Source organism: Lacerta agilis, chromosome 5 (genome assembly GCF_009819535.1).
Source record: "Lacerta agilis isolate rLacAgi1 chromosome 5, rLacAgi1.pri, whole genome shotgun sequence".
Classification (NCBI taxonomy): domain Eukaryota; kingdom Metazoa; phylum Chordata; class Lepidosauria; order Squamata; family Lacertidae; genus Lacerta; species Lacerta agilis.
In genome coordinates, this window is record NC_046316.1 from 81,907,228 (window position 1) to 81,932,939 (window position 25,712).

Below are 25,712 nucleotides of genomic sequence, written 5' to 3' on the forward strand. Positions count from 1 at the left end.
CTCTGCCACAATCCTCATGAAAACCTGCCACATCTACAACTAACCGGGTTTCTTAAACTAATGCAACTGAAAGAGGCATATTTAGTTTGGCCTTGAGAATGTGATTAAACGCAGAGGGCTGGGGGTTCAATATCAGGCCAACTTCTCCTCTCCTGCTCAACGTTCAGCCTGAAACAGAACTTGAAAACTCATTCGCAATTGTGTGGCATTTTGGCTGGTCCTAACAAGAGCATGGCCTGAATTTTTATTTCAAAGAGCTTTTAGCTACTCAGATATGATGAAGGCGAGGATTTAATAGCTTTTAAAATAATAACTTATGTGGTTTTACCTGCATTTATTAAAACTGTTACTGGCTAGATGGTTTTCTTATTCGATTTCTTTTTAGATGATGTCATTTTGCGCTTCTGTGCATGCGCGAGCGTCCAAACCCAGAAGTAACCCATTCCGGTACTTCCGGGTTTGGCACGGTCCGCAACCCGAAAACGTGCAACCCACAGCATTCGCAACCCAAAGTATGACTGTAAAACATACATGGAACTATTTCATTGACTGATTGAATGATTGATTGAAAAGGAAGCATATGACCTTCTTCTCAGCTTACAGCCCAGGAGGGAGAAGGTTGGATCCAGACCTATTTAAATCAATGGGACTTGAATTGCTATTAGCTGAAGTTTTGTTGATTCCAATAGGTCTACTCTAAGCAGAAGTGTGACTCCAAGATGCTGGACATTTCTGAGTAAACATGCATAAAATGGGGCAGTAGGTGCAGTAAGCCTGTAAGTTAAGCACATTTAACTTGTGCACATTCAGTTTTATGTGCTTGGCAAAGAAATAAAATAAAATAAAAAGAGGGAGGAAAGGGGGCACGAGTCAGGGAAAAGGGACTCTGGCAATCCCACTGAACACAATATGTTCTGACTATACACGATTTTGGTTTTAGGCATGATCCTCGGAACATAACCCCTGCAAAAGTTGCAGGCTTACAGTACGTTTAACTGCATTTGCTTGCAACGTTTGGTCCCCCTGTTGTCTATTTCTCCTCCTTCCCCCACTCTAAATTTAGACTGTGAGCATCTTGGGCCCAGAGATCTGACTTGTGTTTATGGTTCTCAGGCACAAACATGGCTCCCAGTTTGCCTCCAGGCTTGCAGAATTTCATGGGAGGCATTCAAGTGCCTACTATAAATTTGGGTTTCTGCAATTAAAGCTGATGACAGCGGCTTCCTATCTATAACCTCCCTGCAAAGCAAACCGGGCATCTCTGGCTCGTATTATTCTTAGAAAAACGCATACACCGCCTTTCTTTTTCCTTTCCTTTTTTAAAAAAGCGAATTAGTCAGTTTAACCAGCGAAAATTACGAAAGGCGTACAAAAACCATGTGCGAGATCAAATGCACATTTAAACGCGGCTTGCAAACTGACATCTAAACTGCTGCAGCTAAGACACAAATCCCAACACTTTTCAACTTGAACTAAGGTAAAAGGTAAAGGGACCCTTGACCATCAGGTCCAGTCGTGTCCGACTCTGGGGTTGCGGCGCTCATCTCGCTCTATAGGCCGAGGGAGCCGGCGTTTGTCCGCAGACAGCTTCCGGGTCATGTGGCCAGCATGACAAAGCCGCTTCTGGCGAACCAGAGCAGCACACAGAAACACCGTTTACCTTCCCGCTGGAGCGGTCCCTATTTATCTACTTGCACTTTGACGTGCTTTCAAACTGCTAGGTGGGCAGGAGCTGGGACCGAGCAACGGGAGCTCACCCCGTGGCAGGGATTCGAACTGCCGACCTTCTGATCAGCAAGCCCTAGACTCTGCAGTTTAACCCACAGCGCCACCTGGGTCCCTCTAACTTGAACTAAGACCTACCTAAATTCATTTTCTGCACCACAGGAGGGTCGATCGCTCAACAACTCTGGGCAATGCTCCCCCCAAAAAGGTCAACAAGTAGATCACTGCCAGTGTTTTTATACTGGGAGCACATCACAGTCTCTTGGAAGTTGGACGTGCCTGCATTAGATGATCTTTGGGGTCCCCTCCAAATTTACCATTCTTTGAAACTTGCAGCAGTCCAGCTTTTCAGCTGCACCTCCCACCATCCTTGGCCGTGCATGCAAGAGCTGATGGAAGTCCAACAACCTTTAATTTCAAGAAGAAGAAGAAAGCAGATCGGGGAATGTCCCCTGTCCCCCGTCCCCCGCACTGAGAAGACAGCCCTTTCTGCAGAGGTGCCAGGAAGTTCCAGCATCACCCACAGCGAGGTGCCAGAAACTTCGCAGGTCTTCCCACAGTAAGGCTCCTCTGGAGCAAATCTGCTTCTCAGCTGCATCCATGAGATGGGCTCACTGGTGGAATTTCTGAGAGAGACTAGACACTCAGCCTCAGATTATTCATACTGTGCACACACAAAAACCCTACAAAACAATAACAATTAAAAAAATACTTCCTGATCGGGAATAACAAACACACAAGCAAAAGTCTGTACAAAGGTGGGGAGAAGAATTGTAGCCAGGATTTATGTTGGGGGGGCAGGACACCCACCTGTGTCTCAACAACAGTTGTTTTAATTTGACCCCAAGTACTCAGAAAAACAAAAAAAACAAAAAAAATGGGACCCAGGTGGCGCTGTGGGTTAAACCGCAGAGTCTAGGGCTTGCTGATCAGAAGGTTGGCAGTTCGAATCCCCGCGACGGGGTGAGCTCCCGTTGCTCGGTCCCAGCTCCTGCCCACCTAGCAGTTCGAAAGCATGTCAAAGTGCAAGTAGATAAATAGGGACCGCTCCAGCGGGAAGGTAAATGGCGTTTCCGTGCACTGCTCTGGTTCACCAGAAGCGGCTTAGTCATGCTGGCCACATGGAAGCTGTCTGCGGACAAACGGCGGCTCCCTCGGCCTATAGAGCGAGATGAGCGCCGCAACCCCAGAGTCGGACACGACTGGACCTGATGGTCAGGGGTCCCTTTACCTTTACCTTTTTACTCAGAAAAAAACCTGTCAAAATCTTTCTACAATTTCTACTTTTAGTTAAGTATTTTTATTTATTTACTTGAACAGGTGGCAGCTGTCCCCCCCCCCCCGCGCGCCCTGGCTACGCCCATGGGTGGGGGACTCCCATCGGCAATTACATCATAGGAAGAGCGATATCTGTTATTGAATTGGCTGAAGTTCCACTTTTGGCAGGTAGCTGGTCTAGTTGCCCCTTGGAAGGAGAAAAAGGGAGATCACCCCAGCGGGTCTCTCTCTTTCTCTCTCTTAGTTGGAGCGGGAAAGAGGTAGCGATTTCAAAAGTTTCCCGAGAAGTTGCAAATCGACGCAGCCGGAGCTGGTGTCTAGCAAATTTCCGGATCGGAGTAACGACGACGCCAAGGGGCATCGTGGCGCGTTTCTTCGCCAGGGCGCTTCCCTGGCGCGGGGACGCGAGCGCGCGCGCTGCTTACCTGCTTGTGGCGCGCGCGCAAGAAGCGCGCAGCTGGATCCCACCGCGGAGAAAAAGAGAGAGCGCACGACGCCAAGAGCCGGAGGAGCCCGGGAAAGGAATCCTGTTGCCTGGCTCGTGGAGCTGGACGCCCGGCTGGACGGGGCGGGGTCACGGCTGTACCCGCGCCCACAGGAGGCGGGTGCGCAACTCCGGCAAGGAGGAGACCTTGGTTTTGGGTGCCTCCGATCCTTCGAAAGGGGAAGAAGGGCCGCGGAGCCTCATCCGTGGTGGAATCACAGCTGAGAAGCCCTGTATTCAAGCCCTTGGCATCTCCTGGAAAGGGCTGGGAAATCTAGGAACGCTGCTCCTGCTGCTGCTGCTGCTGCTGCTGCTGCTGCCGGTCCGTGCAGGCATTACTGAGCCCGATGGGGCTGGCAGCATCTGGCGAGGTTGGGGGCGGGCGCAGCCCTTTGCACGATCTCTTGCACCCTTCTGGGTACCTGCGACGCTCTCGCAGCAGTTCTGTTAATGCAGCACATCGGTCATCTTCGCTATTCACATCTGCTGGGCATCTCCCAGAACAATCCTTTTGTCTGTCTGCTTGCTGGAAGTGCGAACAACAAGTGGCATTCCTCCTAGGAACAACAGACAATGCACAATGCTTGTTGATCCTAAGGCCTGGGCCTCAAGCTCAAAGAAAGGCAGCTGCCTCCTCGATGTGTTTATTCAGAGGGAGCTGGCTTCCAGGAAAGGCTCGCCAGCCAGGCTTTGAGAAGACAACCCTCTCCAACCTAGTGCTCTTTCCCCAAGCTTTGGGACTACAAAATCTCTCATAAATTGAGATTCCTGCATTGCAGGGGGTTGGACTAGATGACCGTCAGGGTCCCTTCCCACTCTACAGTTCTGTGATTCTATTAATTCTCATCATGGGCAATGGTCAGGGATGATGGGCATTGTAGTCCAAAGCAGCTGAAGGGCTTCAGGCTGGGGAAGTGCTAGCTCAGTTGGTTAGAGCTTGGTGCTGATGACGCCAAGGTTGCGAGTTCGAAACCCCATATGAGATAGCTGCATATTATACAAAGGTTATATACAATGTTGTGTCATAGAATTGTAGAGTTGGAGGCGTCCTGGAGGTCATCTTGTCCAACCCACTGTAAAGCAGGAATATTTTGCCCAAGGTGGGACTTGAACCCACAACCCTGAGATTAAGAGCCTCGTGCTCTACCGACAGTTTTGTCCCCGGAAAGTCAAGCAAGTATAATCCTACGCTTTGACATGCATTTTCAAGTCATAAGAAATCTGATTGGGGGGGTGGCAGAGGTTCAGGTGGTGCCTTCCATCCATCTCTGCAATGTGTCTGCTTTAAGCCATAACAACACCAGCCACCTATCACGAAATTTTGCATCCCTCCTTCTTCCGAAACTGTCAGGCAGCAATCATTGATCTGCGCTGCTCCTTGAAGTGTCACAGTCCATTTGGATGGGGAGAAGCCATGGCTGGCATTCTTACACCTTCCTAATCACAGTGCGTTGTCAGAATAATAAGTGCTCCTTACTGCAGGTGTGTCTGCTGGGCTGGCAACCCTTGCTGGAGAGGGAGAAGCGTCCCAGCGTAGGCCTATGAAAATCCACACGAGCGACGCAACCGGTTTTGCAAGGGCCTCACCTCGAGTGCCAATTAGCAGAAAGCATCACTGAGTTGTTCCCTGGGGCAAGTTCGACTCTCTCTTGAGAACGGCTGGCAGCAAGGGGAGCATTACGTGTCCATAGCATTCTTTCCGGCAGCTAGAGCAGTTGCCTCAGAGATGGGGAACCTCAGGCCTAGCTGGCTTGGATGCAGCCTTCAAGGCTTCTCTACCTGGCTCCAGGCCCCAGTCCTCACCAGCCCTGCTTTTCACCCTCCGTGAGTGTGTTTGCCTGGCTGGAATTTGCCCTAGGATGGTGCCTTCTCCACTGCCTGGATGGGCAAGGGTTTGTGAGTGTGTGGAGAAACTGTCGTACTTCACAAACATACAATTTATTTGTTTTTCCTGGAAGATTGCCCATAAGAGAATCCGTCCCTTGAGGTTAGAGCAGGCTGTGGCCAGGAGATCTGCTATTAGTTGTAAAAATGCTTTCAGGTACTTTCTGATTCTGGTGTACTTGTTGGTGTTTGGAGTTAACACACTCACAGAAGCTGAACAGAACGTTTTATTCCTGCTGGAGGAGGATAGAATCAGACTCTGAGTTTGGGAAAACAAGAAATATATATCTATTGCAGGAAGTACACAATAGGCAGGTGCAGATCTACTATAAAACTAATGAAGCTTAAGCTTCGGGGCCCCTAATCCCAGAGGGGCCCCAGAAGCAACTTGGGTCCAATTGTTTTCAGATTTTGAGTCTACCATTTTTGTTTTTATTTTGTATATATTTCAACAATCCCAAAGTTTGAGAGATGTTGTAAAGGTGTGGTGATCTGTCGTGGAGCAACTCCACTGAAGAAGATAATTGTGGTTACCCAAATCTCGTTTCTGGTTGCGAAGCAGGCCCCATAACTGTTCAAGCTTCAGGGCCCCAAAAATGTAGGTCTGCCACTGTTGATAGGGGAAATTCTGGTTCTAACTATGTAAGGTGGAGGTGCAAAGAGCCATGCTTGCTCTTTCATCTCATCAGAAGAGACACACCAAGATGTCTCCTCTCCCAAGGAAAGGATGGAGAAGAAAATGAGGTCACCAATCCTGAGAGAATCAGTCTAACATTGAAGGAGGTTCAATAGGAAGTTAAGTCTAGGAAGGTTGGAGGACCCTCTCTATCTCCCCTTCCCAAGTCAGCCTACAGTGCAAACTGACTTTCGTCTCAACGCTTCCAATGATACTCCCACTGAAGGAACAGGTTCACAGCTTGAGGGTCTTGTTCCTTGACCATTTTGTTGTGTGAGATGGGCAAGCTGTATCTGAGGTACTGCTGATAGGCCAACTGACCCTGCCTCAAATGAAATAACCTGGTCTCAGTTACCCTTGCTCCTGGTTACCTCTAGGAAAGACTACTGTGTTGTGCTATACATGGGTTTGCCTTTGAAGGCTTTTTGGAGAATGCAGGCTGCTAGATTTCTAACTGGATGTTATGGCCATTTTATACCTGTGCTGTGCCAACTGCTATGGTTCCCAGCCTGTTTCTGGGCTCAGTTTCAAAGTGATGGTTTTGGCCTTTAGAGCCCTTCGTAGCTAAGGACCAAGGCAAAGGCAACTGAAGGACCACCTGTCTCCATAGGTACCTTTGTGTGCAGTGAGATCTTTGATGGCAGTCCTAAATAGAACAACAGCAGCTGTTTAATGAACATTCACCCTGCTTTGTTTGCAGGGAGGCTAGAAGATGTTGCAGCAAAGCAAGTGCCTTCCCACACTCTCCACTTTAAAATCAGTATGCTTATTTAATGCCATGGACCACCTCAATGATGCTTATGGACTACTGATGGTCCATGGACCAGTTTGGGAACAATACTAAGCTAGAAGTAGCCCAGTTGATAAGATGGTGATTTGCTCCATTCTCCTTTAAAGCCGTCTAAGTTTGTAGTCATCACTACCTCCTGCAACATACAGGAACTGCACCCCTTGTAAAACCACATGCATGTCAGCTTGCTGTGGGCTTCATAAATCTCCTATTTGGCTGCCCATCAGGCAGTGGCCGGTGGGCCATGGGTGGGCTGAATCTGGCTTGCTGGGGCACAAGCTGAGCAGGCTTCAACTGCTGACACAGCGGCTAGCTGTCTTGTGGCTTTGTTGTTCCCGCCAGCTGGCAGATGTATCGCACAGGCAAGGGACAACTGCTGATTCTTCCTTGATTAAAGGGAACAGCAACCCATCAGGGGGAAGTTGTTTTTATCTCTGCTACAGATGTTCCTCTCTATGGGAAGGAAGTTAAAGGACCTCGTTGCAGCCAACAACAGAGGATGAAGAATTACACACACACACAAAAATGCAGATATAAAGGGCTCGGTGGCAGAGCACTTTCTTTGCATGCAAGGAGTCCCTGGTTTGATTTCTGGCATTTTCCACCAGGGCTGGGCAGTAACCCTGACTGGAAACCTGGATAGCTGCTGCCGGTCAGTGCAGGCAATACACTGAGCTAGAAGGACCAATGGTCTGGCTCTGTACAAAGCAACTTCCTATGTCCTGGTATGGCATATTATACCAGAGCCAGGGGACATGGTGGGATGTTGGGGCATGGTGGGATGTTGATGAGTGTTTCAGAGGGAGAAGAGGAATCAGACTGGGAGGAAGAGGTGCTGAAAGCTGAGGAGGTAACAGGGTTTAGTGAGCAGGGAGAGGCTGTGGCAGAGAGAAGTCCAGAAGCAAGCAGAAGTGGAAGCAGGAAGGGAGGCCAAGAGGCAGAGAAGAGTCAGGCTGGTGTCTTCCCCTCCTGCTGTGACAATCTCCCCTCCCTGCTGGTCTCCCAGGACCAGGAGAGGCATGAAGCGGGAGGAACAAAGACAGGCACACCGGCATAGTCTGAGATTGCTTGGGAAAGAACCAGAGGGGGAGGGGACTTAGGTAGTTGTGGGAAGGCAGGCACCTTCAACCTCCACGATTGCCTCATAGGGGCAAGACCTACCAAGGAAGAGCTGCTACACTCATTAGGCCTGGCACTCCTGAGCAGACCCTGTTTCTTCTAATAACTTCACTTGCTGCTTGTGATTTATTGCTGGCTCGCTCTTGACACCAGGCGACCCATGTGTCAGTTTGCTTTCCAAATGCTTACTGCTGATGAGCAGCTTCAAGGTTCTTCTGCTGTCTCCCCCATCTCACGGCTCTTCATCTCTGAACTGGACTTGGACCAGACACCGCTTCAGGCAGAAGACTGTCCTTTACAAAGCAGGGCACTTGGCCAGCCTATTATGTACAGAGGGCTGCCAATAGCTCCTCAAACAGGGAAGCTTGGAAGACCCAGGACCTGAGTCCTCTGACCATCCAGCATGGGCGCTTCGTGGACCCAAGTAGTATTCTTGTGAACAGAGCTGTCGATCCTGTGCTCTCTTATTCATTCGTTTGTTCATTATTTAAAAATAATAATAACAAGTTTAACGAACAAAGAACAACAAAGAAAGGGGGGGAAGGGAGTGAACATAAATAAAATTCACCAGTTCACACTGAATACAGTAACCATCAAGGCTAATTTAAACATACAAATCAATATAAGCCACCCAGAAAGGAATTCACATGAAATGGATGTTCATAAGAAATGTGTTCGGGGATAGCCAAGCCAGCGAGGACCTCAGACCACTGCATAATAGATCGTGGGTTTTTCTCCTTCCAGAATTGAAGGACATATCTCTTGCAAGAGCTTGCTGTCCTGTTCTTAGTCCTCATGCTGGAGGAATGTAATTTTAAAATTCATCAGCATCTTCAAATATCAAGAATTTCACCGGTACAAAAATCAATATGGACAACAACTTCAGACCGAAAAGGATATATCAGTGGACAAGACTTCTCCAGGGTTACAGCTCAAACAACATTACGTATAGATTCGAAAGGAATTTCCCATTATTTTTTGTTATATAAAACACAGTCTATTCATACTCTCCTGTGGTCAGGAACAAACCCACACTACTGATGCAATCTGGGATGTTTGTTTCCCTGCTCACCCAATACTGGAGAAATGGCAATGGCGGGGGGGGGGGTGTTGAATAGTCAACCACACACAGAGAGAGAGATCCTTTTACTTTGTGCAACCAACATCACATTCCCTAGTGGCCGCTGAATGAAACACTGAACTGTGCCTGAACTATAATCGTGATCAGATGTTATCTCTTCTCATTCAAAAGTATCTGGCATGAAATAAGCAAAAACTTCACCAGATGACATTGATTCGCTTGTAGAATCACATCTACACCACAAATTTAAAGCACATGGTTTTTCCCCCCAAAGGTCCCTGCGAACAGTAGTTTGTTAAGGGTGTTGTGAATTATAGCTCTGTGGAGAGTAAACTACAGTTCTCGGGGTTTTCGGAGGGTAGTAATGATGTTTGCTGCGGGTGTGATCAAAGAGGATTGACTATGTCTGGTCTTTTTGGAACATTCATTCTAATTTGTTTGCAGTGAGGTTATAGCAGACTTGAGAACCCATCCTGATTTGCTAGCACAGTGTTTATACATCTTCATGTTCATCATTTGCACCCTACACTCTGCAGTGGATTTCCACATCACTTTCCTACCAGCAAAATGTCAATTTTAAAAATGGGTTGTTGTTGTTTTGCACTAGAGCCCAAACCTAAATTTCTGCTATGCACTTGAATGCTATCTGCAAAACACTGGCAATCTGAAAGCGATCCAGGACTATAGGCCAGGACTGTCTTGACCAAGAAGCTGACTTTGGGAACTCGAATGGCAGATCTTAAAGGTAAAGGTAAGGGGACCCCTGACCATTAGGTCCACTTGTGTCCGACTCTGGGGTTGCGGCGCTCATCTCGCTTTACTGGCCGAGGGAGCCGGCGTACAGCTTCCGGGTCATGTGGCCAGCATGACTAAGCCACTTCTGGCGAACCAGAGCAGCGCATGGAAACGCCGTTTACCTTCCTGCTGGAGCGGTACCTATTTATCTACTTGCACTTTGACGTGCTTTTGAACTGCTAGGTGGGCAGGAGCAGGGACTGAACAACGGGAACTCACCTCGTCGCGGGGATTCGAACCGCCGACCTTCTGATCAGCAAGCCCTAGGCTCAGTGGTTTAGACCACAGCGCCAACTGCGATCTTAGGGCACCTTAAAAAGATAGTAAATCACCCATTATTTCATTCATTATTATATTTTCTGAACCAGAAGGGACAACTGGATTTTCTGCCTCAGGCACCAGACTGTCTTGGTCCAGCTTTGCAACAGAGCTTTTCTGCTTTCTTTCACCAATACAGTGCTATTATTGTGCTTTGAACATGAACAAGAATGAGTCACCCGTCGCTACATAGGGTTAAAGTCACTTCCGTTTTCCGTTGCCATGGGGAACTCAGTGTCCTAGAAATTTGTCCTTTCTCCCACTCAAATGTGTGGGAGTCAAAAGCCCAGCAGAACAATTTCTTGAAAATTATTGTTGTTGTTGTTGTTGTTGTTGTTGCCTTCTCTCCCCCCCCCCTCAAAAAATAAGCAAACTCTCTTTCTGGCCTTGCAACGCCATGGGACGGTTCCAAGAACCATCAAATTAATGGTGTCATTCCCCTCAGCTTGCAAAAATTCTTTTAAGCAGAGTTTAAGTAAATATTTGAAACAAAGCAATGTAAAACATTCGGCTTAATTGTAGTACTTAAACTGGTCAGGGAATTGTGGGCTGGGGTGGGGACACGGATATATAACTGCTTTTTCAGTATTCTGGGTGCCAGTTGTGCCATTGGGACTGGTAGGGCAGGGAGGTCAAGAGTGGGCGGGGCCACAGCCAGCGAGAGGCGGAGCCACAGCCAACAACAGGTGAGTTTCCTTTTCTCCCTCCTCCCTGCTGATTTCCAGGAGAGGAGAATGAGACTAAGGAGGAAGATGTTACCCCTAGACAGGCCAAGTCAAAGGACAGGCAGGTTGGGGGTCTGGCTGATGGCAGAGTGAGGTTGGTAACACGGCATCCCACTGCTGGGCACTGGCGGGAGACGTAATGCAAGCAATACCAAGATGTGAAAATTGTCGATCAGCTTAATGTGCATTACGGCATCACAATAAAGAGAAGGGATAGCTCAGTTGGTAGAGCACAAGACTCTTAATCTCAGGGTCATGTATTCGAGCCCTACGTGGGGCAAAAAGATTCCTGCATTGCAAGGGGGTTGAGCTAGATGACCCCCGCGTTCCCTTCCAACTCTACAATTCTATGATTCTAAGCACCACGCAAAACTTTAAATTCGTGAGTATACTGCTGGCTGTAGTAGGAGGATATACATCTCAAATGCATTGATGCAGTGACACCTAGTGTTCTTAAATATTTCCGCATTTTATAAGCCTCCTGTGAAAGGGATACTGTAGATAAACTGGAGCTAAAATTGATACTACCCTGAGCTAGGGTAAGATCACAACACCGTGGTTTTGATTTTGGGGCCATGGCTTGATTCTGGTTCAGATTCAGAGGTTTCCAGGGAGGACTTCCAAACATGGCTGGGTCTCTTGCAAATGGCTCATTCATACATACAGTGGTGCTGAATCACTTCTAAGCGTGGCACGGTCGCACACTGCTGCCACAGGATCATTCCCTCTATTTCCAGGCTTCAGGGGAAGAGTACTGCAGCTGATGTAGCCAAAACAGCATCACCCACGCAAACCAAGAGAGGGGTACGCAGACTCCAGGAAAGCACCAAGGTTTGCAAAAGCACAAAGGATCTTCCAGGGAGAACAGTGGTCATGGCTATATCAGAAGGGGTATCGGAAAACAGGGAGGGAGGGGGAATGGGATGGGAGATTCTGACTAACCGTCAAGAAGAATTTTCTGGTGGTCAAGAGCTATTCAACAGCGCAACAAACTCCCTCGCGAGGTTGTGCACTCCCCTCCTTCCATGCAGGATTTTAAGCAGAGGTTGGATTGGATGCCCACCTGTCACAGATGCTTTAGTCGAGATTCCTGCATTTCAGGGGGTTGGACTAGATGATCCTTGGGTCCCTTCCAACTCTAAGATTCTATGGTTCCTAGACTCAATTCTGTAACCATACTGATCCAACTGGGGGCAACAGCTGCAGCCACCAGATACTAACACAAGTTCTTTTTTTCTCTCATTCTAAAAACCCACGTGCAGCAGGTATCTGTGATCTCTCATCTCTATTGAGGTGCCTGGTTGATTTAACCTCCACTGAAGGCAAGGTGGGTTTCAGAGCAAAGAAAGGGCTAAATCTTTGCCAGCTCCCTGTATGAAAGTCTCCAGGTGTCTGGGAACAGAGCTCAGCCCTCTGATGACTGAAACTAGAAGGGGAACACAGGAGGGGAGAATCATCCCGGCAGTAGGAAGCCTGGTTGAATCCTCACTGCCAATACAAAGATTAATCTGACAAATGCAAAGCAACACGTAGGCCAGAGGTCTCCAAACTAAGGCCCGTGGGCCGGATACAGCCCAAGGGACTCAATTATCCGGCTTGCGGTGAGTGCCACCGCCCACTCTTACTGGCATGGCGTGGCGCAGTGCGGCTGCCCACCTCCAGGTCAGAGGAGCACTGCAAATAGCTTGTGTGCATGCACAAGCGTCATTTCCAGTGCACATCCGGGTCGGAGGAGGCCCATGCACATGCACAGAAGCTATTTCCAGTGCTCCTCCAACCTGGAAGTGCGCCAGAAATAGCGTGTGCGCGCGCGTATGGGCGTACGCTCCCCTGCCCTCCGAATCGCCATGCGATCGGCGCTGGAGACACCGGCCTGAGTTGCGTTAAGTTTGCTGGTCCCTGACGTAGGCTAACAGTATACTAACAATATTTATATAACACTATCGAACTGTTTCTTAATTCACAATCAGAAAACATACAACATGTACATGGAGTCACAAAATAATATGAGTCAAGTAGATATTCTATGAGACGAAATGATCAGATTAGTATTTGACCATAAAGAATCACTGAATATTGAGGCTCAACGCCTTCCAAAGTTAATATCCTATACAGAATTTTGCCGAGAGTGAGCTGGAGCGAGATGGTGCTATGAGCACAGCAACACAGAAGAATGATGCTCCAAACACAGCAACAGCAACAGAACAGTCCTTTCAGGATAATAGACTGTTTCAATAAACGTTCTTCATCAGCTGGCAACAGTATAAAATAAAAACCATTACAATAAAACACAGTGATTGAAATGACATACCTGCATATTCTATAACGGGTTGTGATACAATAACAGATACATTACCATGTCAAATGTCCACAAAGGTACACCAAATAACCATGGATCCACTGTCACTCAAAAGTGAATTACATTAGGTATTTAAAATTTGTATCCCATTCCTTCTCCCAAAAGGAGCCCAAAGAGGCAAACACACAAATTGCAAAACAATTAAAACAATTCCAATACAGGTGCAGGACTGGGTAACATCTCTGCTTAAAAAGCTTGTTAGAAGTGGAAGGTGCTGAAAAGACATTGGAGATGTTTAACAGGAGGGTGCCACAACACTCAAATATTGCGCAGAAACATACGGTTGGATGACACCCTTAGGCTCATCTAGTACAACCCCCTACAATGCAGGAATATGCAGTGGTCCCTTACAGGGATTGAATCTGTAGCCTTGTCATTATGAGTACCATGCTCTAACCAACTGAGCTATCGATGAGTGGATCACCTGATAATATGGTCATCCACTCAAATGCCTTGGTTCCCAAACGCTGAAAACCCAGAAGTAAGTGTTCCGGTTTTCAAAAGCTGAACGTCTGATGCGGCTGTCAGCTATTGTTTCCGGGGCGCCTGCAAGAATCAGAAGCTGTGCCTTGGTTTTTGAACATTTCGGAAGTCAAACGGACTTCCGGAACGGATTAAGTTTGGCGCTTTTGTTTTTGCTATTTATTTTGCATTTTTTTTTTTGAGGCTTTTTCGATTAATTTGTTTTTGTGACTGTGTGGAACCCAGTTCAGCTATTGATTGATTGATTGTGTGACTGCGGAAATGGATAAAAGCCCCCCCCCCCCCAATCCAAACAATGACCATCATCAGTGCAGGTAAGAAATTTAAAAATAAATAAATTATCATCTACACTACTGTCTTATTTATTTTAAAGTACAATACATTGATTTTTTGCTTTCATTTTATGGATCAATGGCCTCATTAGATAGTAAAATTCATGTTAAATTGCTATTTTAGGGCTTGTTTTTAAAAGTCTGGAATGGATTAATCTATTTTACACCAGTGTGGTGTAGTGGTTAAGAGCAGTAGACTCGTAATCTGGTGAACCGGGTTCGCGTCTCCGCTCCTCCACGTGCAGCAGCTGGGTGACCTTGGGCTAGTCACACTTCTTTGAAGTCTCTCAGCCCCACTCACCTCACAGAGTGTTTGTTGTGGGGGAGGAAGGGAAAGGAGAATGTTAGCCGCTTTGAGACTCCTTCGGGTAGTGATAAAGCGGGATATCAAATCCAAACTCCTCCTCCTCCTCCTCTTCTTCTTCTTCTGGGAAAACGTGCCTTGGTTTTGGAACGCTTTGGTTTTGGAACAGACTTCCGGGACGGATTAAATTTGAGAACCAAGGTATCACTGTATCTGCAAGAAGGTCTCACCTGCAGTGCACAGTGATCAGCTGGCTACATAAAGGGTGAAAGGATCTTTCAAGCATCCTGATCCCCAGATGTATCACTTTCTTTACACCAAAACCATCACCTTGAACTTAGCCCAAGAGCTAATTAGCAGCCAGTGCAATTGTTTTAGAGGCAGTGGTGATATCCTGGCCCAGTGAGCAGTTAAGCTGCCACATATTGCAGTAGCTGCAGCTTCTGGGCCAACCTCAAGCCCCACACAGAGCGCATTGCAGTCGTCCAGCTGTCAGCGCATGGATGACTAGTGGTCAGGCTATATGGGACGTGCAAAGTCATACTAAGCGAATTGATCTTCTCTCCTGCTTACCTCCCCTGCTGCTCCCAGTGAAGGCATGAAATTACATTTCCAATCTGCATGTGACATTTCTGCATCTTTCAAAGGGGTCGTGGCCTCTTGAGTCTCTGGCCTGCCTATCTGAGCGTGCGTGCAGTCTTGTGTAAAAGATCTGCTTCTAAGAGAGCCGCTAAAGTTATCATTTTCCGCATGGATCGCTTTACCAACGTGCTAATTGAACAGAGAATTTATGATTAAGTCTGAAGAGGACAAAACGCGCGTTTGCGAGTGCATGAATGCGTGAACGTCGCCGGAAACGGCAGGGGCTTGTAAGTGTCGTTTAATTAAGAGCAGGACTTTTGCATCACCCATTTGACTGACAAGGATGAAGCTACCTTTGTGGGTTTCGATACGTTGCAGTGAGAAGAAACAACCAATAATGTAAGAAGAAAGCAGACTACCCAACATTTGCATAGAAATCTTCATGTTGTGGACATCATTGAACAGTTAAAGCACACAATCAAAGCACATGACTTCCCCCCAAGAATCCTGGGAGCTGTAGTTTGTTTAGGGTGCTGGGAATTGTAGCTTTGTGAGGGGCAAACTACAGCTCCCAGGATTCTCGGCGGGGGGGGGGGAGCTATGCACTTTAAATATGTGCGGAGTGTGAAGCATTGGGAGATAAAATCCCAGTAGACCGGGGCAAGCATTCTGTGGCCCTCTAAATGTCTTGGAACTATAATTCCCATCGCTAAACAAATTCATGGAGCATAGGCCTTTTGAAGGCTACTACATGGCTGGAGTCGCTAGGCCTTTGGGCTGATCTAGCTGGGCTCTTATGTTGTCAGAAGCAGAACAAGAGATCTGTAAATTAGGATCTACCACAGGCACGCATGAGGAACCTGTGGCCTTCCAGAACTTTGTAGGACTACAGCTCCCATCATGGGCCGACGCATGGGAGTTAACACAGATTCCTTATGCCCAGAGATACTTTTAACCCAAGAACTGAACCTGAGTCCTCAGAGAGCAACCCCTTCCATCCCCTCATCACTGTTCCAACCCATCTGCTCCAGGCAGCATGGCCAGAAAGTAAGGATGATGGGATTTGTAGTCCAGCCACACCTGGAGGGTCTGCATCCCTTCTGCAGGCTGGCCCAGGGGATGACACGAGCCTGCGTTTCCTTTTAGGCTCCGAACTACAGCTTATCTCTGCTGCGGCGCCTGCCACAATTCTCCGCTTTGCAGCAATGAGATGTTTACCGAAGCCTTGTCCTGTTTCTCGCGCTGGCTGAGGTTGATGGGAACTGTAGTCCAAAAATCTGGCAAGTGCCATGCCAGGGAAAGCTGCTCTAGATGAATTTTGATGTGGGCCCAAATAGAGATGCAACACTTCTGGAAATTTTGAAGCCATGGAAAAATATGTCCCGTCCCGTCCCCCCGTCCCCCATTCCACCCTCTGGCTTTCGCATCTCTAAGGCCCAAAGAAGAATGCTTCATGTATTGAGCGGAGAAAGCCAACGGTAAACATAAAACACGAGAAAGCAACATTCTCTCTGAGGCTCCCTTAACCAAGCTTTTATATTTAATAACGACAAGCGAGTGCTGTCTCAAGCTGAGAACATACTTTCATTTTCCTGCTTTTCTGTCAGTCAGTATTATTGGCTTATTTGGACACATAGGATGTTGGTTTTTCATCTTAGCTCCACAGAGCGTAATTGGAAACAATGGCTGTGACTCAGCCAGAGTGTCAATAACTCTGTGTACACCAGGAAGTGGTCACTCCTCATGGGAAAATGGGCAAAAAGGTTTACACAATAAATCAGCCAAGTTAAGGATGACTGTGTCTTAAGTTCATTGCTTTTCACTAGTAATCTTAAATTATTTGTAACTCAAGACCGAACACATGGTCCAAACATCCTGATTCTATTAATGTTACGATTTCCATTTCCATTTGGAATTTGTGTTAACCCTTATTTGAACCAAGCTGGAATGACAGTATTGCTGATGGTGCTCTGCTGCCTGAGGATCTTTTTAATCATCACCTAAATGACTTGTTTTGGGGGTTTTTTTTGCAGTTGCAGTTTGAAAACAAAACCGGATTTTACAAAAACACTTCGAATGCAAGCCATCTAGGTAATAGCAGAGTGACTGGGATAAAGCAGGTGGAGTGCGGGGAGAAAAGAAACTGATAATACTTCACTGAGATAAACTGAACAAAAACAGCATATAACATGTGGAGGAATAAACCAAAAGTTTTTTTATTTCTTAGGTCAGGCCTACACAGGGGGGGAAAAAAACTAGTTCAGAACCACCACCACCCCCCAAATCCTCCAGCTGTTAAATCTCAACTGTCTTCTTCGTTGCTGTTGTTGTTCAGTCGTTCAGTCGTGTCCGGCTCTTCGTGACCCCATGGACCAGAGCACGCCAGGCACGCCTATCTTTCACTGCCTCCTGCAGTTTGGCCAAACTCATGCCAGTCGCTTCGAGAACACTGTCCAACCATCTCGTCTTCTGTCGTCCCCTTCTCCTTGTGCCCTCCATCTTTCCCAACATCAGGGTCTTTTCTAGGGAGTCTTCTCTTCTCATGAGGTGTCCTCACTGACAGCTAATTCCCAACTGACCAGAATCTCATGCCAATAGCCTGCTGTCAGCCAGACCAATAGCAGAATTACCCCCAAGTTACAGACTAGATGGTCCTAGACCCACCTTGAGCTGCCCATGGGGGAAGGAGGGGTCCCTATAGGGAGTACTACTAAACACGCCCCTATTTCTATTTCCCAGCAGACCTCAAGTATGCATATGTTAATGCCAAACATGCCACAATGAGCATGGCCCTTGCCATGATTGTGAGGGTCTTCCACACCTCGTGTGTGAAGAAGCTTTTCTGTACTGGACTGAACCCCACATGGATGCATTCAGCAGCTTCCTTGCCTCCAGATCCCTGTGCGCATGGATAACATGGAAGGGGAGCATGGCATTGAATACTCTGTGAAGGGCAAAGAGAAGCTTCACTTTACTGAATTATCTGGCAGAAAAAACATCCTGGCTGAGGCTCAGTGGAAAGGGACAACACCATACCCTCCAACATTTCTCCAAAGAAAATAGGGGTGTCTTATTCGGTGCTTTTTTCAGGGGGGATGCAGGGGTACACATACCCCTAAACATTTTGTGAATCTAAGTTTGGCTTCATTGAGGGGCAATATTTCAATATGAGTAGGAAAATGAGAGTAACCCTAAATATTTTTTTAGGAAAAGAAGCACTGGTCCTATATAACAACAACAACAACAACAACAACAACAACAACACCCTATCTGATTGGGTTGCCCAGCCACTCTGGGTGGCTTCCAACATATAATGTTTAAAACATTAAACATTTAAAAACTTCCCTCTACAGGGCTACCTTCAGATGTCTTATAAAGGTTGTATAGTTACTTAACTCCTTGGCTCGGGGGTCGCATAACTCCATACCCTCCAACATTTCTCTGATGAAAATAGGGACGTCCTAAGGAAAAGCGGGACATTCCGGGAACGAATCAGAAACCGGGGCAGCTTCTGTAAATCCGGGACTGTCCCTGGAAAATAGGGGCACTTGGAGGGTCTGCTACACTCTCTGTGGGAATCCCCACCCCACCCCCAGACACAAAGTTGTGCCCGAGGGATGGATCACATTCTTTATAGGGTGTACTAAGAGGCCTTGCTGTACGAATCTTTTTCAATGCCTTGGGCGTGTTTCATTCAAGGAAGCAAACAACGAGAAAGTATCGTTGACTACTGTCTCCAAGACACTTGGTGTGCCCAGGCTCCTATTGCAAAACCTTGGTGCGAGTGGAGAGCAGGCAGAGAACGAGAAGCTCATAATGAACGCAGGCCGCCTTTTTGTGGTAACTGGAAGAATGCTGATTTCCTTTGGGATTCTAAGCATCGTCTCTGGAATTATTGCCTTCTTCCCTGTTTTTTCCTATAAACCGTGGTTTGCCGGGTGGAGTGTCCGCATTGCTTCTCCCATCTGGAGTGGAGCTTTGGTAGGCAGGACCGAATTATATCTAAATTTATATAGCTGTATGACTGGGAAAGGATAGTAATGTTGCTGTTGATCAGCCTCGTTGCTGACATATAATCTGGAACCTTTTAAGGTTCTGCAATTTCAAGAATGGGTGAAAGAAATCCTTGCTGAATGTAATCTACGTGGCTAGAAGCCATTGATAGGCATCTATCACAAGATGACACACACACACACACACAATATGAATGGCTATGTCCATGAACCTTGGGGGGCCTGGTCCCCTCAAATATTTTATTGGGGGGCAAAAGGAGCTCAGCGCCACATGAGTTGGCTCCTATGTGAGAGAGGGTAATGCACATATCTACAGACATCTCCCCTGAATTTTCCATATCGATTTGAAATATCCCACCCAATTGCCAGCTTCTGGTCTATACAGTGGTACCTCAGGTTAAGAACTTAATTCGTTCTGGAGGTCCGTTCCTAACCTGAAACTGTACTTAAAGTGAGGCACTACTTTAGCTAATGGGGCCTCCCGCTGCCGCTGCACAATTTCTGTTCTCGTCCTGAAGCAAAGTTCTTAACCCGAGGTACTATTTCTGGGTTAGCGGAGTCTGTAACCTGAAGCGTCTGTAACCTGAATCATCTGTAACCCAAGGTACCACTGTAGCCTACTTCTATGCTGGTGCAAGGGCTGTTGCACTAGCATAAGGGAAAGAATCGCGGCTGCACAAAATGACATCGGATGCAAGAGCTCCATGGTTGTGCTGCCGGTTGTTGCGACAGGAAGCGCAGGGACCTGGGCAATCCATTACACAGCCAGCCACAAGAACCACACTGCCTTCTCTCGCACAAGCCATTTGACTTAGGGCAACTACTACACCGCTAAGGGCTTCGACGCAGTGTTGGGTCCCTTCTCTCCCTTCATGTTTAGAGATGAAAACAAAATGTTAGGGCTCGAGGGGAGAAGAAGCAACAACATTATCCGTAAATAAGTGCAGTTTTGCAAAGTTTGGGAGAGAAAACAAGTTCGCTGGGCAGCGCATTTGCAGCAAAGTTGAAATTGATCATCTAATAGTTGAAACTCCCTGGCTGGAGTTGGCCCAGTTCTGAGGATGAGCTAATCCCTCCTGGCTCTGCTTCTCTCTGTTCCCTCCACCGCATGTGTAAATTGAGGGAGTCTCGCTTGGAAAAGCAGATGGGAAAAGAGGTTTGGCCACTCTTGCCTCCTACATTGGCTCTTCCCAGTGTTCTTACGTTGCTGTGTTATTTGTTCTGGCTAGAACCCCTCTTGGACCCTTTGCAATCTTTCTTCCTTTCTTTCTGCCTGATGAATTTTGCCAACTGTTCCCCGCCGCGACTCCAGATTAGCCTTCCCCAACCTGGTGCCCTCCAGATGTTTTGGACTACAGCATCCATCAGCCCCAGCCAGCACAGTTTCTCCAGATGTTTCTGCTTTCGTTCCTGGGAACTCTCTATAGTAGTACATGATGCCAAGAACTCAATTTCAGGCTCCTTTTGCCTAAGAACTCTGTTCAAACTTGTGTTCTCAGAGGGCAAGGCTGGGGAAGTTGTGCTCCACCCTGTGTGTTATGGCATTCCACAGGGGTCTGCATTGCCCTTAAAAAGGTAAATGTACCCCTGTCTGGTCTTTTTGGAACATTCGTTATAATTTGTTTGCAGTGAGGTTATAGCAGACTTGAGAGCTCATCCTGATTTGCTAGCACAATGTTTATACATCTTCATGTTCATCATGTCAACGGGAATCAGTCAATTTCCGTTCTTTCGGTTACTCATTTTTCCAATCTTAAATTCTGTTCTCTGCATTTCTGCAGCAATTCACAGTTTGCTTGCTTTAAGAAAAAATGCACGCAAAGATTCTTCAACCATTTTGGTGCAAATTTCTTTCCCTAAACATATTTTTGCACACAATTTAAACAAACGTACGCATTTTTGCAAACAATTTCTCCTAACGTCATGCATTTTTCGTATGCAGTTTTCACTAGCATGTTCACTTTCATGCACATTATCCACTAGTATATGCATTTCTGTAAACATTATTTGGCTGGAGAACTGCATCGCAAAATCTGGGAATGCAGGAAACTTTTGCCCAACATGGGGCTCAAACCCACGACCATGAGATTAAGACTCTCATGCTTTGCCAACTGAGCCATCCTTTATGCCATCTTTTTGTGCATAGGATTACTCCCTTAAACAGGATCTATCTGTCCTATAGTAGTAACCTATAGAAGGGCTTTCTTAAAAATAGAATGAATTATTTTTCATCAGCTTCTGTCTTTGCATGCTACACAATTTGTGATTTATTTTTTTTAAGGAGTCTGTTTTGCAAAGTCCTTTGGAGAGAACAAAGGCCTATTAACATTACTAACTTTATTATGTGTAACCATATGTTTTCCCCTCTGTCTACAGGCTGTTATTGCAGGTGTACTCGTTGCTCTGGCTGAAAAACAATGGACCCAGAGATACCTGGTAAATTTATGTGGTTATTCTATACAGTGCCACATTCTAGGCAGCAGGCAGGCAGAGTTAATCCAAGCATAGGCTCTCGAGAGGAAGAAAAGGCACACAGCTGTAGCCTTAAGCTACAGATGAGATAAAGAATACAGGGTTTAAAGCAGGCGCACTTTAAAACATTCTACCAGATTTACAAGACTGAGCAGGATCCAGAGATATTTCCTGACTTGAAAGAAGGGAATGTTTTTTAGAACCAATAAAATCCATCAAACTAGTGGGACCTTCTTCTTCTTTTAATTGTTTTTCAGTTTCCTTGATATATGGAAAGTGCATAAATAATAACCCCATCCTCGCAAAATGATCCTGTATGGGATTTTTTGCAGGTTTGGTTACATCTCTTTTTCTGCCGTAACAAAAGGTGGTTGTTGTTTTGAAGAAAGAGATTATACTTTACCCCCAACAAATGCCCCATAAACAATGCGTATGTTGTTGTTGTTTTTTGTTTGCACTGCTACCCTCCCCTGCCATTTATTGTTAATGTTTATTGATTGGATTTAATTAGTATTGCTGTCATAGAGGCTTTTTAGTATCCTTTTTTTATAATAAGCTGTCTTCAGGAAGCAGAGCTGGGACAGACTTCCTCCGAGATCCTGGTTAGGTTAGAGGAGTCAATACAGAAGGCTGTGTACGCACCATAACTTTTAAAGCGCATACCAAGCACGTTTTCTTTCTTCAAAGAATTCTAGACTCTAGAGTTTACTAAGGATTTCTGGGAATTGTGAGGGGTTAAACTGCAGTGCCCGGAATTCTTTGAGGGCGGCATTGTGATTCACACGTGCTTTAAAAGTATAGTCTGTACACAGTCTAAGAGAGATGCTTAACTGAGCATTATTCTAGGATCGCAGTAAGATTGCTGTGAAGGAGTCTGGGTTTGTGGGGGTGGGGAAGGTTAGGGCAGATTCACACCATTCCTCAGTCTAAAGCACGTAATATATCTCTGACATTAGCCAGATATGACAAGATGCTTCTGTTTCCATTCCAGTGGGAAGCCGCTTTCACCTTTGGCATCTTGAACATCATCAGCTCACCGGTTCAAGGTGCCATCGCCTTTGCATCCCTCCTTCTTGGACCTTATTGCTACTACTCTTTCGCCGGAGTTTCGGGTACAAACTACCTCGGTTATGCTGTCCTTTTGCCCTTTCCTTACGGCAAGTTTGCTTCCGTGTGCAAGGACCCCGCAGGCTATGAGTGGTACCACCTGGCGCTGCAGATGCTAGACATTTGCTCCAGTCTTGCCATGTTCTCTGCATCCTTGGCCATTGTGATCAAACTCGCAGCAAGACTGCTCCAGTTTGGACACTTAAATGTGAGTATTACTCAATGGCAGGGAAATAATGATTAAGAGCAGCATATAAGTGTTATGTACTGAGCTGAATCCTAGAACAATAGGATCCAGAATGCAGCATCCTGATTGGTCCGAGAACAATAGGATCCAGAATGCAGCAGTCTGATTGGTCCGCAGGAGCCACCCAATCCAGCTCCAGGTGGAAGTGAATCAGCGACCTGATTGGCCTGCAAGAGCAGCCAATCAGGCTCCTGGAGGAAGTGAATCCGCAACCTGATTGGCCTACAGGAGTAGCTCAGAATTAGCCAATCACGGGGGGCCCATTGTGTAAATAATGTATATATAGCAGACGTTTTGGGGAAAGACTCATTCCTTGCTACTATGAGCTGAATAAAGAGCATGAAATTCACACTTGACTCTAAGTATATTTCAATAAGTTTTATTTGTTTGTTTCGTTTATTCCATTTAATGCCCATCTTTTATTTCATTGCACTGCACTGCACTGCACTGCATTGCATTTATATCCTTTCTCCATGGAGCTTTTGGTTTCCCCCTTTCCCCACAACAACCCTGTGTTGTAGGCTAGGCTGAGAAGCAGTGATTGGCCCAAGGTCACCCAGTAAGCTTCGTTGTGTAGCAAGGATTTGAACCCTGGCCTCCAAGGAGCTCAAAGTGGCATACCCCTTCTTTGTTTTATCCTCACAACAACCCTGCGAAGTAGGTTTAGGCTGAGAGACTGTGACAGGCCCAATGTCAAGCAGTAGTCTCCCAGGTTCTGGCCCAACACACTAACCACTACACTACACTGGAAGTTGTTTTGTTTGTGTTTTATGCTGGTCTTTGGTCCTGTAAAAATTGTGACCCAGCACACCAGGCACTGCCCACTAACGGTGTATCATCTCCATAGGGAGAAGCCAACAAGCAAAGACAACTGGGCTGAGCTGCCACATCACATGGGTTTCAGGCTGCATTTATAGCCTGGAGGACGTCAGGGGCTGCCAGCATTAGAAGCAGAAAGGTATCTTTCTTGTAGGTTGCTGTCTTGTGTGGCGATCTCTCTCCTACAGGGTTGGACTACCCCCTGAAAGCTAAAGGATTCCTAGGCTTCAAATTGATATTGCTGACCCAAGCTTCCCATTGGCTCCCACTGACCTGGAAGGGCTATAAACACCTCCAGGACATGACATACAGAGGTGGAAGGGACCACGAGGATCATTCTAGTCCAGCCCCCTGCAATGCAGAAATCTTCCACCCAACGTGGGGCTCAAGCCCACAACTTTGAGATGAAAAGTCTCACGCTTGACAGTGGATCTAATGTTACTGGAACTGAATCATCTTTGGTTGACTGTTAGTATGCAAACGCCTTAACAGCTTGGGACCAGTTTGCACATAATAATCGTTCCACAGTTGTACGAAATCAATATTTTAGCAGCAACTACACTGTGGAATAGGACGCGGGTGGTGCTGTGGGTTAAACCACAGAGCCTAGGGCTTGCTGATCAGAAGGTTGGCGGTTCAAATCCCCACAATGGGGTGAGCTCCCGTTGCTCGATCCCAGCTCCTGCTAACCTAGCAGTTCAAAAGCACGTTAAAGTGCAAGTAGATAAATAGGTACCGCTCCAGCGGGAAGGTAAACGGCGTTTCCGTGTGCTGCTCTGGTTCGCCAGAAGCAGCTTAGTCATGCTGGCCACATGACCTGGAAGCTGTACGCCGGCTCCCTCGGCCAGTAACGTGAGATGAGCGCCACAACCCCAGAGTCGTCCACGACTGGACTTAATGGTCAGGGGTCCCTTTACTTTTGTACACTGTGGAACTCACTGCCCTTTGACACCAGGCCAGTGCCTTTGCTGTTCTGTTTCCAGTACCTGCTTAAAACTTTTTTTCTTTAGGCAAGCTGAGCCAATGATGTAGAAGTTACATGAGTTTCAGTCTGTTTTCAGTTCATTGCTGATTTTAACTGGGTTTTTAAAAAATATTTGAAAATACCTGTTTTTAACAGTCTTCCGTTGATAATTTTAACGGTGTGGGGTTTTGTTTTGTTTTTTGTTTTTGTAAACTGCTTTGATATTTTATTACAATCAAGTGGTGTATAATTTTTGTTAAAAAAATAAAATAGAAATAAACATGGGGTCAAGTGTGCTGGGACTACTCCTAAAATGTGCCTCAACTCAATTGTACGTTTTGTGTGATGATGATGATGAATGGCTTTTGGCAAATTAATCTGACTAATTGACAGACCCCCCTCTGCTGCCAGATCCTCAGGATTGTGCTCTAAGTTAACTCAGGGAATGGCCACACACTCCTCCTGGCTTGCTGAAATCACTGCATCTGAGATTTGATGATCTCTTCTTTGTTTAGCGGCCCTTTAACCAAACCTGGGACCACTGGCAAAGCCCCACATCTGGTCTGGCCACTATCTCCTGGGGCAAAAGAAGACTTAATTCACTTTATTTGTCAGGATGTCTTTATTAAATAGGAAAACAAAGCAAAACACTATTTGCTTCCATTTATCTGGGGCATGTGGAGGAAGAAAAGCTTGACGAGGACAATTTCAGTCTGTTACCTCCGAGGATGTGGACAGGCTGCTTGGACGAGTGAAACCAACCACCTGTCTCCTTGATCCTTGCCCATCCTGGCTTATAAAAGCTAGCCGGGAGGGGCTGGGCGATGGGCTGCGCGGGGTGGTGAATGCTTCCCTCTGTGAGGGAGCCTTCCCAGCCCCGCTGAAAGAGGCGGTCATTAAACCGCTTCTTAAAAAAACATCTTTAGACCCGGCCAATATGGCCAACTATCGCCCAGTCTCAAATCTACCATTCTTGGGCAAGGTGATTGAGAGGGTGGTTGCTGAACAACTCCAGGCACGCCTGGAAGAAGCGGACCATTTGGATCCCTTCCAATCGGGATTCAGGCCTCACCATGGGACTGAAACCGCCTTGGTCGCGCTGGTCGATGATCTCCGGTGGGCTAGGGACAAAGGTGAGAGCTGTTTCCTAGTTCT

General features: G+C 46.7%; 1 protein-coding gene across 1 annotated transcript; it reads left to right on the forward strand.

The window, feature by feature from the left end:
• Positions 1-18,745: 18,745 nt before the first annotated feature.
• TMEM212 (transmembrane protein 212) lies at positions 18,746-23,720 on the forward strand. The gene is made up of 4 exons (XM_033148140.1): positions 18,746-18,916; positions 21,325-21,384; positions 22,412-22,735; positions 23,622-23,720. The coding sequence occupies exons 1-4, from the start codon at positions 18,752-18,754 to the stop codon at positions 23,652-23,654; spliced, it is 582 nt and encodes a 193-aa protein (XP_033004031.1). The 5' UTR covers positions 18,746-18,751; the 3' UTR covers positions 23,655-23,720.
• The last annotated feature ends 1,992 nt before the right edge of the window (positions 23,721-25,712 follow it).

Coding starts and splice junctions, on each gene's coding strand:
- TMEM212 (XM_033148140.1), top strand. CDS start 18,752: ATGAACGCAGGCCGCCTTTTTGTGGTAACTGGAAGAATGCTGATTTCC. Junction 18,917..21,324: donor CCATCTGGAGTGGAGCTTTG/GTAGGCAGGACC, acceptor CTCTGTCTACAG/GCTGTTATTGCAGGTGTACT. Junction 21,385..22,411: donor AATGGACCCAGAGATACCTG/GTAAATTTATGT, acceptor TTTCCATTCCAG/TGGGAAGCCGCTTTCACCTT.